Genomic DNA, 13,689 nt, shown 5'->3' with positions numbered 1-13,689 from the left:
TTTCTCTCTCTCTCTCCCTTTCATTTTGTCTAAAACTCAATGGAAAGTGATCCCACTTCTAGGAATATACCCTAAGAAGCCTGAAACACCAATCAGAAAGAATATATGTACCCCTATGCTCATAGCAGCACTATTTACAATTGCTAAGATCTGGAAACAGCCCAAGTGTCCATCATTAGATGAGTGGATAAAAAAGCTGTGTAGTATATATACATAAAGGAATACTATGCAGCTGTAAGAAAGAAAGATCTCTTATCCTTTGAGACGACATGGAGAGTATTATCCTAAGCGAAACAAGCAAATCAGAGAAAGACAAATATCACATGATCTCAGTTATTTGTGGAATATAATGAACAAAACAAACTGATGAACAAAATAGACCCAGAGACATAGAAGTCGGGTACAGACTGACAAACCTCAGAAGAGAGGCTGGGGGGGAAGAAGAGATAAACCACAGAACTTATATGCATGTATGTGTAACCATGGACATAGACAACAGTGCTGAGGATGGGACAGGGGTGGGGATCAGGAGGAGGGTGTCAATGGGGGAAAAAAGGAGAAACATCTGTAACAAAAAAAATTAATTTTAAAAATTAAAAATTAAGAAAATAAATAAAATAATAATCAATGGGAAAATATCCTCAGGTGAGGATTAACTAAAAAAATAAATGAAATAAAAATCTGGTTTGTTGCCCTGGCCGGTTTTGCACAGTGGTTAGAGCACTGGCCAATGGACCAAAGAGTCGCTGGTTCAATTCCAGTCAAGAGTATGTACCTAGTTGTGGTTTGTCCTTGGCCCTGTTTGGGGTCATGCGGGAGGCAACCAGTTGATGTGTCCCCCTCACATCAATGTTTTTCTCTCTCTCTCTCTCCTTCCTACTCTATCCGAAGATAAATAGAAAAATATCCTCAGGTGAGGATTAAAAAAAAAATCGCTTTGCTAGAATTTCATAAGAAATCACCAAAAACTAATCAAACAATCAAAAGTGTTGGTGAGGATGTGGAAAAAAGGGAACACTAGTGCACTGTTGGTGGGAATGCAGACATTGCGGAAAACAGTATGCAGTTTCCAAAAAAAATTAAAAATGGAAGTACCTTTTGATCCAGCAATCCCACTACTGGGACTATATCCTAAGAATCCAAAACACCAATCAGAATGAATATATGCACCTCTATGTTCATAGCAGTGTTATTTACAATAGTTAACATCTGGAAACAGCCCCAGTACCCATTAGTAAATGAATGGATAAAAAAGCTGTGGTTGTCCTGCTGGTGTGGCTTAGTGGTTGAGTGTCAACCCACGCACCAAGAGGTCGCTGGTTTGATTCTCGGTCAGGACACATGCCCAGGTTGTGGGCCTGATCCCCAGCTGGGGGCATGTAGGAGGCAGCAAATCGATGTTCTCTCTCATCAATACTTCTATCTCACTCTCCCTCTCCCTTTCTCTGTCTCTCAAATCAATAAAAGAAAAAAAAAAAGAAAAGCCGTGGATGCCCTGAATGGTGTGGCTCATTTAGTTGGGTGTCGTCCCTTGTACTGAAAGGTTGACAGTTCAATTCCCAGTCAGGGCACATAACCGGGTTGTGGGCTCAATCTCTGGTAAGGGGTGCATAGGAGGCAGCCAATTGATATTTTGCTCTTATATCGATGTTTCTCTCTCTCTCTCCCTCTCCCTTCCTCTCTCTCTAAAACGTTTTTTTAATCCTCACCCGAGGACATTTTTTCGTTTTTTGTTCAGATAGAGTGGGAGGGAGAGAGAGGAAGAGAGAGAGAGAGAAACATCAACGTGAAAGGGACACACACAGTGGTTGCCACCCACACGACCCAACCAGGGTCGGGGGCAAACTGCAACCGAGGTACATGCCCTTAGCGGGAACCGAACCCGGGTCTCTCTGGACCGTAGACCTCTAACTGCTAAGCCAAACTGGCCAGGGCTCTCTCTAAAATATTTATTTATTTATTTATATGATCTCATTTATATGTGGAATCTAATAGGCACAATAAACAAATGAACGAAATAGAACCAGAGGCATGTAGCATTGGAACAGACAGAGGGGTGTAAGGTTAGGGTGGGGGAATGAATAAAAGAAGGTGAAGAGATTACATAGCTCATGATCACAGACAACAGTGTAGTGACGGCCAGGGGCGGAAAAAGGGCAGGGGCTGGGAGGAGATAGGCAGAGGTTGGGAGGAAATAGGCAGAGGTTGGAAAATGGGGGGACATCTATAACAGTGTCAATAAAAAATTAATAAAAATTAAACACCCAGAAATCACCACCCAACACAAACTAGAATATTTTCTAAAAACAGAAGGTCAAATTTGCTTATTCCTTTCTTTAAAAAAAACCAGACAGCTACTAAAGGAATCATAATGGCACTGCTTAGATTTATTGAGATGTCATCTATCTTCTCACAGTTAAAACTGGTTATACATGCGGTTATACATGCCAGTTGATTTCTGCTTCGAGATTCTATTTTGTACATGAGGTTTTTCCAAAAGAGAGAATTAAACACAGGGGAAAGAGTTCTATAATGTATTATAGAAATATCACATCAAAGAAAAAAAAAATGGAAACATTAAAAAAAAAGCAAACATAGTTCCTTTCTTTTTTTTTATCCTTACCTGAGGACATTTTTTTATTTATCTTCAGATAGAGCGGGAAGGAGAGAAGGAGGAAGAGAGAGAGAAACATCAACGTGAGAGAGACACAGCGAGTGGTTGCCACCCACATGACCCCAACCAGGGCCGGGGACAAACTGCAACCGAGGTACATGCCCTTACGGGAACCGAACCCGGGACTCTGGTCCACGAGCCAACACTCTAACCACTGAGCCAAACTAGCCAGGGATATAGTTTCTAAAATAACTGACAATACTTCCATGTCAGCATATTAAAAATAAATAAACTTGCAACCTCCAAAGAAAGAACGTTAATGGTGACCACAAGAAAAGCCTAATACAAAAGAACGGTAGAACCCTGGCTGGGTGGCTCAGTTGGTTGGAGCATCGTCCCAAGCACCAGGAGGTAGTGGGTCTGATTCCCAGTCAGGGCACATACCTATGTCGTGGGTTCAATCCCTGGGTGGGACACATAGGGGAGGCAATTGATAGGTGCTTCTCTCTCTAAAAACAAACAAACAGCCCTGGCCAGTTTGGCTCAGCAGTTGGAGCATCAACCCGTGGAGCCAAGAGCCCTGGGTTTGGTTTCTGCTAAGGGCATGTACCTCGATGCAGTTTGTCCTCGGCCCCGGTTGGGGTCATGTGGGTGGCAACCACTCGATGTGTCTTTTTCACATCAATGTCTCTCTCTCTTCTTCCCTCTCCCCCTCCTGCTCTATCTGAAGATAAATGCAAAAATGTCCTCAGGTGAGGATAAAACAAACAAACAAACAAACAAAATATGTCCTCTAGTGAGGATTCAAAAAAAACAAAAACAGGAAATGCCAGAACCTTTGCTAGGATCTCATTCATTCTACACCTTTCCACCAAGAGTTTCCAATTAAAGAGGTGCTTCTTGGTCCAAATGATAGTCATACAAATCATTCTTTTGGAGACATGCCCAAAATGAAATAAATGTACAGAGAGAAAGGTGTTCAGTTCAATGAACAAAACCAAAAAAAGGAAAGACAGAAAATAAGAAAATGAGTGTTTCCCTTTTAAAATGTGTCAGTTTATACATACCTGCATACACTTGAGTAATTCCAAAAAGGCATCAAATCCTTCCAGGAACTTCTGCCTCAGATCATCTGACCATTCAGTTGGTTTGCTAATCAACACATACCTGAACAAGATAAAAATAGCAATGAATATATGGATACACACTAACAGTTTACAAATTGCTACTGTTTTGATAATTAAACAAAAGCTTACTTGAGGTCTAAAATAAGACTCTGAACTCTCCTAAATTTGAAGGCTTGTAAAGCAGTGTATCGTTCAAACTGAAATCTACCCTGGGCATCTCGATGTCTCAAATGATCCATAAACGTCTTAATGATAATGGTCAGCAGGTTTTCTTCTGTGATGAGCATCCGAGCCTAGAACAAAGCGTATCAGAGTACATGGTAATCAAAACCTATTTACTAGGAAGCTAAAAAAAACAGTCACCAACATGGGTTAGAGCTTTCAGTTTAAAGCATTTCAATACAACTATAGTGCAATACCATAAATAATGCATTACTGTGTATTTCTAAATAACGATTACTTACTCCAATTGCCACTTGTATGAAGCAACAATTTTATCACGGAGAAAGATGCCAGAATGTTAGGAGACAGATCCAAGGCTCATTATTCAAAGACAATTCAGGGTGTGGGGATCTGAACCAGACTGCAAATTTTCCTTAACTGAGACATTTAGACACCTATAATGGTATGGTATAATTACTCTAGGATCCAGAGGTTTATATCACAGATTCTGTAGAACTAAGTATAAAACTGTATTTTCTCTTAACATTCTTATTTGAGATTTATTTTTTGTTTCTAAGTATAGATACATATATTTATGTATTTTTTAATAAGCAAATACATTTAAATGATACAAAAAACAACAAGTAAAAAATAAGTCTCCTAGTCCCTGACGTTCTTCTTGCAAAGGCAATCTATTAGCAGTTTTTTTGCATATTCTACCAGAGATGGTGTATGTGTGTATAATAATAAACATACATTTTATATTTATACACACATATATACATGTATAATACATGGACTAAGTGTTATTAAATAGATGAAAGTATAGATATGTATAATTATATCTATCTTCTCCCCTGAAAGAATAGTATATTATAAACACTGTTTTGCACTTTGTTTTTTCACTTGATATATTTTAGAGATTGTCCTATACCAATTCCTTCATTCTTTTTAACTATCACCAGGTATTCTTTTCTATCATACTCTATTTAGCCAGACCCTTACGGGTAAAACATTTGTTTTTTCCCAGTCTTAAGTGATTTATTATAAAAGATGCTGCAACCAATATCTACTCTATATAGTTAGAAGAATATTAATAATTTCCGAGAACTGCAATTATTGGGTTAAAGTGTATGTACATTATAACTTTTGACTGATATCACCAAATTGTCCCCTCAAAGAAGCTTACTAATTTTATGCCCATCTACAATGTATGCTTTCTCCTCACGCCCTCAATAATGCAATGCAATTTCAAACATTTTGATGCTACCATTCTGATGGTTTTAATTTACATATCTTATTATAAATGAAGTTGAACATTATTATTTTTTAAAATATGTTTTTATCGATTTCAGAGAGAGGAAGGGAGATAAGGAGTGTCAGAATCACTGATGTGAGACGGACACTAATGTGCTGCCTCCTATATGCCCCCCACTGGGGATAGAGCCTGCAACCTGGGCATGTGCCCTGACCGGGTATTGAACCAGTAAGCTCCTGGTACATGGGTTGATGCTCAACCACTGAGCCACACAAGCCGGGCTAACATTATTTTTTAACAATCTGCATTTCCTTATTTGTTCCACAGTAAAGTTAGAAAAATTTAATATTACTTTGAGTTCCACATATCACTCTGATAAAAAAGATGATGGATTTCTTCCCACTAGTATAGCCTAACTAAGTTCCAAGCTGCTATTGGTGCTAATTAACTATTAAACTAGGTTTTACCTTAGTCAAGATCAGGTTTATTAGTAATACAGAAAGTTGCATCAAAAAGTAGGACCAGTCCTGCCCTGGCTGCTTTTGCTCAGCGGTTAGAGCGTCGGCCTGCAGCCCAGAGAGACCCGGGTTTGGTTCCTGCTAAGGGCATGTACTTTGGTTGCAGTTTTGTCCCCAGCCCTGGTTGGTCGTGCGGGTGGCAGCCACTCGATGTGACCCTTTCATGTTGATGTTTCTCCCTCTCTCTTCCTCTCTCTCCCTCCCACTCTATCTGAACAAAAAAATGGAAAAATGTTCTCGGGTGAGGATAAAAGAAAAGTAGGACCAGTCCTGGCTGGTTGGCTCAGCTGAATGAGTGTCATCCCGTGCACTGAAAGATTGCCTGTTCCATTCCAGGTTTCAGGTTCAATCTCCAGTAAGGGGTGTGCAGGAGGCACTCAATTGATGTTTCCCTTGCACATAGATGTTTTGCCCCCTCTCCCTCCCTCTCTTTCTAAAAATCAACAAACAAATCTTTTTAAAAAGTCAACAGGATTAACTGCTATTAATATTCTTAGACAGTGAGGACTGGGGTTGTTTGAAGGAGGGGAGGTGTTCACAGGTTAGGTAAAAAGATTTTCTTTTTTGTTTCTTGTATGTCCTATTAGTTGACTTTGACAAAAAGTGACAATATTGGTGGAACTAAGATCTCACCAACCAAGGCACTTACTAGCAATTTCAGTTTCAGATGAATATTAAAAAAGATGGTTCATCCACTACATAGTTTTAGATTGCATTCTAACTGTCTTTACTGGGTGCCAAATAAAAATCAATAGGGTGGTCCCTTAATACTATCCCATTAAAGAAGGGAAGTTATTCAGGCATTTCTACTTCTAAAAAGATAACTAAAGAAAACAAACATATTTTCCAAGGTTACAACGAAAAAGAAAATAAAAATTTTAAGTACTTGGCTTTATCACCTCATATCTAGATTGTGGCTAACTTTTCAAGGTAATTTTCAACATTAAATATCTAATATTATATAGGTTGTAATACTTCTTATCACTCACCCTAAAAAACACTTGATTTTTATGCTTATAATTTCACTTTGCTTTAAAAAAATTTATGATTATTTATCTTAATTATAGTTTTTATTCATTTTATGTAACTTATATTCAACTTTGTGTTGCAAGGCTCATTACATATCTAACAGTATATTCAATGTGGGCCAAATTCCTCCCAAAGACTGAAAAACTTCACAGAGTAATAATGGCCTGTGCATACACAGTTTTAGTTCAACTATACATGATAGAGTATACAAGGGCAATGGTGACTATAATGAGGGCACATTTAATAAAATAAATTAAGATACTCTAACCACTTGAATTATTAGTACCAGTTCTCAACCAAACTATTAAAACAAAGACTGTGTTAACTGTAAGGTAATTCTGATTCAAAAGATACCAATAAATGGGATCCTATCACTACTATAAAACATCTCACTAATATATAGTGCCAGTGATCTAACAGCTTTTTTTCAGGAAACAAAACATGTATTCTTCTGTTTCTAGGCATGCTGGGGTGGGATGAAGCTGATCACCATTTCTACCAAGAACCAGAAAAGGTAAATTTTAAATTGTCTTTATTTTTATTGACTTTTTTAGAGAGAGAAGGGGGAGAGAGAAACATCGATGTGTGAGAGAAATACTGATAGGCTGCCTCCTGCACGCTCCCATTGGGGATTGAGCCTGCAACCCAGCCATGTGCCCTGACCAGGAATCAACCAGGACCTTAGTCCACAGGACGACGCTCAATCCATTGAGCCACGTGGGCGAGACAAAAAGGTCAATTTTTAGAGAGCTGCTAAGGCAACAAAGATTCCAGGGTATAAAACCATGGAGAAGAGTGACGGCAGAGGAAGGTGGGTCACATTCTGCAACTACCTTTCCCTCAGCATTTGACTCTTCTGAGAGCAGAGCAAGATGGGACTGTAGATCCCAGGAGTGTGACAGAGCTGCTAATAAGAGGGAGAAAGACCTGCTGAGATTTCAGAACGAACAAAAAGGTAGAAACAAGTCCAGCTTTCTTCCAGTTTTTCCCTTAAGACATGTGCAAAATTCTGAAGCTATGCAGGATAGAAGTCTAAGAGAGCAGCAAGCCTAGTAGAGCAAAGAAAACATGTGGCAGTCTTGAAAAAAGATTTTTGAGAGAGGAAGGGAGAGAGAAACATCGATTTGTTGGTTCACTTATTTATGCTTTCTTTAGTTGATTCTTGTATGTGCCCTGACCAGGGATCAAACCAACAACGTTTGCGTGTTGGGATGATGCTCTAACCAACTGAGCTACCCAACCAGGGCCTTCAAAAAAAAATTTTTATTAAAGAATTTTAATGTTGACATTATTGCAGGTGTCCCCCTTTATACCCACCCTTTGCCCACCTCTCCCTACCACCATACCTCTACCTTGGCCTTCACCAAACTATTGTCCATGTCCATGGGCTATGCATATATGTTCTTTAGCTAATCCCTTCACCTTCTTTATCCAGTCACCCTGCCCCAACCCCCTCCCCTCAGGCACTGGCCAGTGTATTCCATGTAGCCATGCTTCCGGTTCATTGATTTATTCTGTTCACATAAGGGAGATCACATGGTATTTGTCTTTCTCTGGCTGGCTTATTTCACTTAGCATAATTAATACTCTCCAGGTCCATCCATGCTTTCACAAAGGCTAAGAGTTTCTTCTTTTATATAGCTGCATAGTATTTATTCCATTGTATAAATGTACCACAGCTTTTTTATCTGCTCATCTGCTGAGGGGCACATGGGCTGTTTCCAGATCTTGGCTGTTATAAATAGTGCTGCTATAAACATAGGGATGCATATATTCTTTCTGATTGGTGTTTCAGGATTCTTGGGATATATTCCCAGAAGTGGGATTGCTGGGTCAAAAGGCAGTTCCATTTAATTTTTTGAGGAAACTCCATACTGTTTTCCACAGTGGCTGCACCAGTCTGCATTTCCAGATGTGGCAGTCTAACTAAGCTGAGTAAACAGGATTAGAGTTCAGGACCCTAGTGAACACTCCAGGCTCTAAGTTGGGGATCCTGAAAGGATTATGTCCCAGGGGCGAGGGTGAATTAGAAGTAAGACAGAGCCCGGGCCGGTTTGGCTCAGCGGTTAGAGCATCGGCCTGCGGTCCGGAGAGACCCAGGTTCAGTTCCCGCTAAGGGCGCATACCTTGGTTGCAGTTTGTCCCCGGCCCTGGTTGGTTGTGCGGGTGGCAGCCGCTCGATGTGTCCCTTTCACGTCGATGTTTCTCTCTCTCTCTGTTCCTCTCTCTCCCTCCCACTCTACCTGAACAAAAAATGAAAAAATGTCCTCAGGTGAGGATGATTAAAAAAAAAAAAAAAAGAAGAAGAAAGACAGAGTATTGGCAAAACAACCTTGAGTCATGTCAATTCCTTACTGAACTAAGGTTATTGGCTCCACCCTATCTAACAACATTAAGGGGAACCTTCTTGAGAGAAAGATATCATGTAGTATGTATGGTTTTTAAAATAAACAATGTTTGAGCAAAAGGCAATGAGAGCCCTGGCTGCCGTGGCTCAGTCAGTTGAGCGCCGTCCCATGTACTACAAGGTCGCCAGTTCAATTCCCAGTAGGGGGTGTACAGGAGGCCCCTGATCGATGTTTCTCTCTCTCACCCTCTCCCTAAAAATCAATAAAAAAAAATTTTTTTAATGGCAATTAGAAAGAGAGAATGGAGCAGAAACCATATTTGAAGAGAGAATGGCGCAAAAATTTCCAAAACATCTATAAATATAAAGAACACCGCATCTAGGTAAATCACAGTAAAACTGCTGTGATCTAAGACAAATGTCAGTAAAAAGTATTAGGCATTCCAAATGACTGAAAATGAAAAGGGGTAAATACTAAAAAGAAAAATCAAATAATAGGGACAGAACTGTAGATGATCATACAATGGAATTATCAGACAATGACTTTAAAATAGCTGTCTATGATTTACATATTCAGGAAATGAGGAAAATATAGAGAATTTCACCAGAAAACTGGAATGTATTTTTAAAAACACCAACTTCTGCTTCAGGGTTCAGAGAAGATGGAGTAGATGTACTTTGCTCTAGTCTTCCCACTCAGAACAACTAAAAACTCTGAACATTATGCAAAAGGAACACCAGAAGACTCTGAAAGGTGGAGTGAAGCTACACTGGCCAGGGACCTTGGAATCCAAGGATCAACAAGGTAGAGTTCTTTGTTTTCACCTCATATATCCTAGACTGAAGAAGCTGCCAATCTGCAAATGCCAATGGGCACAGACTTAAAAAAAAAAAAAAAAAAAAAGCCTGCTCTCTCTAGCCACAGGAAAGGAATAACCTAACAGAAAACTTGCAAACAATAACCCCTGCACTCTAGCCAACCACCACAGAAACAAACTGTGGCTCAATCTCCACCAACACCGACAAAGGCTGAATGCAGAGTCTAGAATTCCACTCCTGAGAGGCTGAAACGTGGTGTCTGACTGCAGTAAGGATGCATCCATAACCTCCAGGGCAGTGCTACTCAAAGTATGGTCCACTGACCAGCAGCCTGAAAACTGCTTGTTGCCAGGTGTGACAAGAAGTTTGCACAGGAAGGTAAAATCAGCCATTTACAATTCCATTCAGCTGACATTAATTTTCATAGCAAGATTTTGCTGAAAGTAGTGGTGTGCTGTTTCACGTTCTGGTATAAACTGTTTATCATCTCATAACTGACACTGAATAAAACTGCTCTAGAGTGACCCTTAAAAGTATTAAGTTAATGTACAACTAACAAGTTAATAAAGAGGAAAAATAAAATAATAAATATTTAATTTAAAAAAATAGTAAAAAGAAACAAGATAGGTGGGTTAAACAGAAAAAAATCATAAGGTAGTAAACATAAAGCCAAATATATGGGTAATTACATTAAATATGTAGAAAACTAAATAAAATATTAAGAGTGTCAGATTGCATAAGCAACAAAACCCAAATACGTGCTTTTTACAAGCAATACAACTTAAATATAAGAGTAGAAAAGTTAAATATATAACAAGAAATAATTCATAATGATAAAAGGCTCGATTTGGGAAGTGTAATTCTAAATTTTATACATTCAACCACATTGCTTTAAGATATATAAAGCAAAAACTTAGAGAAGTAAAAGGAGAAAAAAATCAACAATCATTGTGGGAGACTATTAATATGCTTTGATAACTCAGAGAACAAGTAGATAAAAAATTAGTAAGTATATAAAAGACTTACACAAAGACTGAACAAACTTGACCTAAGTGATGTATATAAATATCGTACCCAATAATGAGAAAATATACATAACTTTTAAGGCCACAGTGAATATTTACCAAAACTGACAATATTCTGGGCCATAAAGCCAAGTCTCAACAAATTCCTTAGGACAAAAATCAGAGTACATTCTCTGACCACAGTGAAATTAAGCTAGAAATTCCTAACAAAATAATTAGAAAATGTACAAATATTTTGAAATTTAGCAATATACTTCTAAGAATAATCACAAAGAAAAAATGGGTTAAAGAAGAAATCACAAAGGAACTTGGTTTTAGGAACTGAATAATAAAAATATGACATAAAGGGATATCTGTAATACTTTCAACAATGAAGATAATTTTAAAAATGATATAAAATTGTGGGATGCAGCTTAAAAAAATGTTTAAATGAAAACTTAAGCCTTAAAGGCACTCATCAGAAAAGAAAGGCTGAAAGCCAAAGATTTAAATATCTACCTCAAAAAATAACAAAAGAATGGTAGTCACCATAAGATAAATAAAAGCAAAATTTTTTCTAATTCTTAAGTTTAGCGGAAAAGTTTTTAATATTTCACCATTATGTATAATGTTTGCTTTGGGTTCTTACTTTCTGTTTTGGCTTTAGGTAGTCTATCAGATTAAAGACGCTCTCTTTCATTCCTAGTTTGCCATGAGATATTTTTTGTTTGTCTTAAATCACAAATAAGTGTTTCATTTTTATGAATTCAGGAAAAGCATTTGATATGTTTTTTTCCCTCCTTTATGTTTATTAAATAAGGTGAATTATACCAGTTGATTTTTTTCAAATGTTATACTACTCCTGGGCTGTGATGTATAATCCTTTTGCAAAAATATTGCTTGATTTGATTTGTGTGAATTTATTTGTGGTAATTAGATGATAATTTTATTTTTTGTTGTTGTTAATCCTCACCCAAGGATATTTTTTCCATTAATTTTTAGAGAGAGTTGGAAGGGAGAGGGAGGAGGAGAGAAAGAAACATCAACGTGAGAGAGACACATTGATTGGTTGTCTCCTGCACAACCCTGACCAGGGCCAAGGATGAAACTGCAACTCAAGTATGCGTGCCCTTGACCAGAAATCAAACCTGAGACCCTTTGATGTGCAGGCCAATGCTCCAACCACTAAGCAACAGCAGCCAGAGCAGATGGTAATTTAATTCCCTCCTGGGTTTTGGTATAAAGACTATAGAGGACTCACTAAAACTGTCAAGTATGTTCTTGTCCTCTGTCTTCTGGAAAAACTTATATAAGTCAGATGTTCTTTCTTTCTTAAATATTTAGAATAATTTCCCAGTATAGTCATTTGGGCCTACAAATTTGTTTATGAGAAGATTTTTATACTAATTAAAATTTTCTGTTTCTTGTTTAATAACTTGTATTTTTTCTTAGGAATTTCTTCACATTTCATCCAAATTTCTAATTTTATTAAGTTGGTCCTATTATTGTCTTATTGTCTATTCAATATCTATAAGCTCTACAGTACTGTTTAAACTAAAATTTTTTCTGTGTCTCTTATTAGTCTTAGTAGAGATCTATGCTTTTTTCCTGGCCTCTTCAAAGTACCAACTTTTGGTTGTGTTGATTTTTCTCCTTTTTTTTCTTTCTTTAATCCTCCCTCAAGGATATTTTTCCATTAGTTTTTATATTGAGTGGAAGGGAGGAAGGGAGGGAGGGGGGGGGGCGAGAGAGAGAGAAACATTGACGTGAGAGAGACACATAGATTGGATGCCTCCGGCATGACCCTGACAGGGACTGGGATCAAACCTGCAACCCATGTACGTGCTCTTAACTGGGAATCAAACCTGAGACCCTTCAGTCCAAGGGCCAACACTCTAATCTCTGAGCCAAACCGACCAGGACAGTACTCTATTATTTTAAGGCTTTACTTTTGGTAATGGAAAACAAAAAAAGTTTTCTTAGTATTGCAGTACTTACAAGTGAAGGAACTGTGAATATCTGAACCGAGAGATCTGCGACTGAAAACTCTCTCTCGTGGTCATCTGTCACAAAATCACTCTGCAAACGCTCATAGTTCTAGTAAGAAGGCAAAAAAAGGCAAGGAGTGCCAGCTATCAGTTACCAAGAAAAGGCAAGCACTACTCACCAGAGTAGGTGCGGTGAAGAACTGGACAGACAGAGCAGTCACGGAAACTGCTCGCTCGTGATCATCCTCCATAAAATCTCTCTGCAACTGCTGGTAATTCTAAACAACAAGGGGGAGATTCACCTCTAACCCATATTGACCAAATGTTTAAGGATTATAAAGAAAAGTCAGTGCTGGAGGAGTCAATGAGATAACACTATAAGAATGATAACTGGAATGACTTCTATCAAATAAAGTGTGTATAAATACTGATTCACTAGACAATCTATTCAAACACAAATGACAGTTTATGAGCTGAAATAGGAGAAACAGCTACTAAAATCCAGGGATATCATTGTACACTGGTGGGGCTAACCCACAGTGCTTTGCACTGTCACTGACAAAACCAGATTTGTATTACTTCTGGATGCATATCAGAATCACTTGATGGTTCTTTCAAAGTACACGTGCTTGGGCCCCATCCTTGGTGAATCTGCTATAGCAGGTTTGAGAACAGAACACAAACACACATATTTTGAAAGAACTTCCCAAATGATTCTTACAAACTTCCTTGATTAAGAACTCCTAATTAAGGTAAAAAACAAACAATAAAAAAACTAACAAATAAAAAAACGGGTAGCTTAATCACATGTTGTTAAAAGGGA

At 38.2% G+C, this 13,689-nt stretch overlaps 1 protein-coding gene across 14 annotated transcripts in view; it reads right to left on the bottom strand.

Annotated features, from left to right (window-relative positions):
• The window catches only part of UBR2 (ubiquitin protein ligase E3 component n-recognin 2), a 107,661-nt gene that overhangs the window by 56,191 nt on the left and 37,781 nt on the right, over window positions 1–13,689 (bottom strand). For 11 of the 14 annotated variants that reach the window (XR_004957609.1, XM_036248296.1, XM_036248299.1 and 8 more), the window contains 3 exons: window positions 12,877–12,975; window positions 3,871–4,034; window positions 3,682–3,781 (listed from right to left, as the gene is read on the bottom strand). Coding sequence is in view for 13 of the 14 variants with exons in the window: in XM_036248296.1 (XP_036104189.1) it covers window positions 3,682–3,781; window positions 3,871–4,034; window positions 12,877–12,975 (363 nt within the window). In the remaining variant the exon portion in view is untranslated. Of the gene's footprint in view, window positions 1–3,681; window positions 3,782–3,870; window positions 4,035–4,218; window positions 4,359–12,876; window positions 12,976–13,045; window positions 13,145–13,689 lie in introns of those variants that run through there. The other 3 variants (XM_036248297.1, XM_036248300.1, XM_036248308.1) reach the window with 3 other exon arrangements.

The sequence above is a fragment of the Molossus molossus genome, unplaced genomic scaffold (genome assembly GCF_014108415.1).
Source record: "Molossus molossus isolate mMolMol1 unplaced genomic scaffold, mMolMol1.p scaffold_m16_p_8, whole genome shotgun sequence".
Taxonomy (NCBI): Eukaryota; Metazoa; Chordata; class Mammalia; order Chiroptera; family Molossidae; genus Molossus; species Molossus molossus.
The sequence above is the reverse complement of the archived record's forward strand: the minus strand, read 5'-3'. Positions and strand labels throughout refer to the sequence as shown.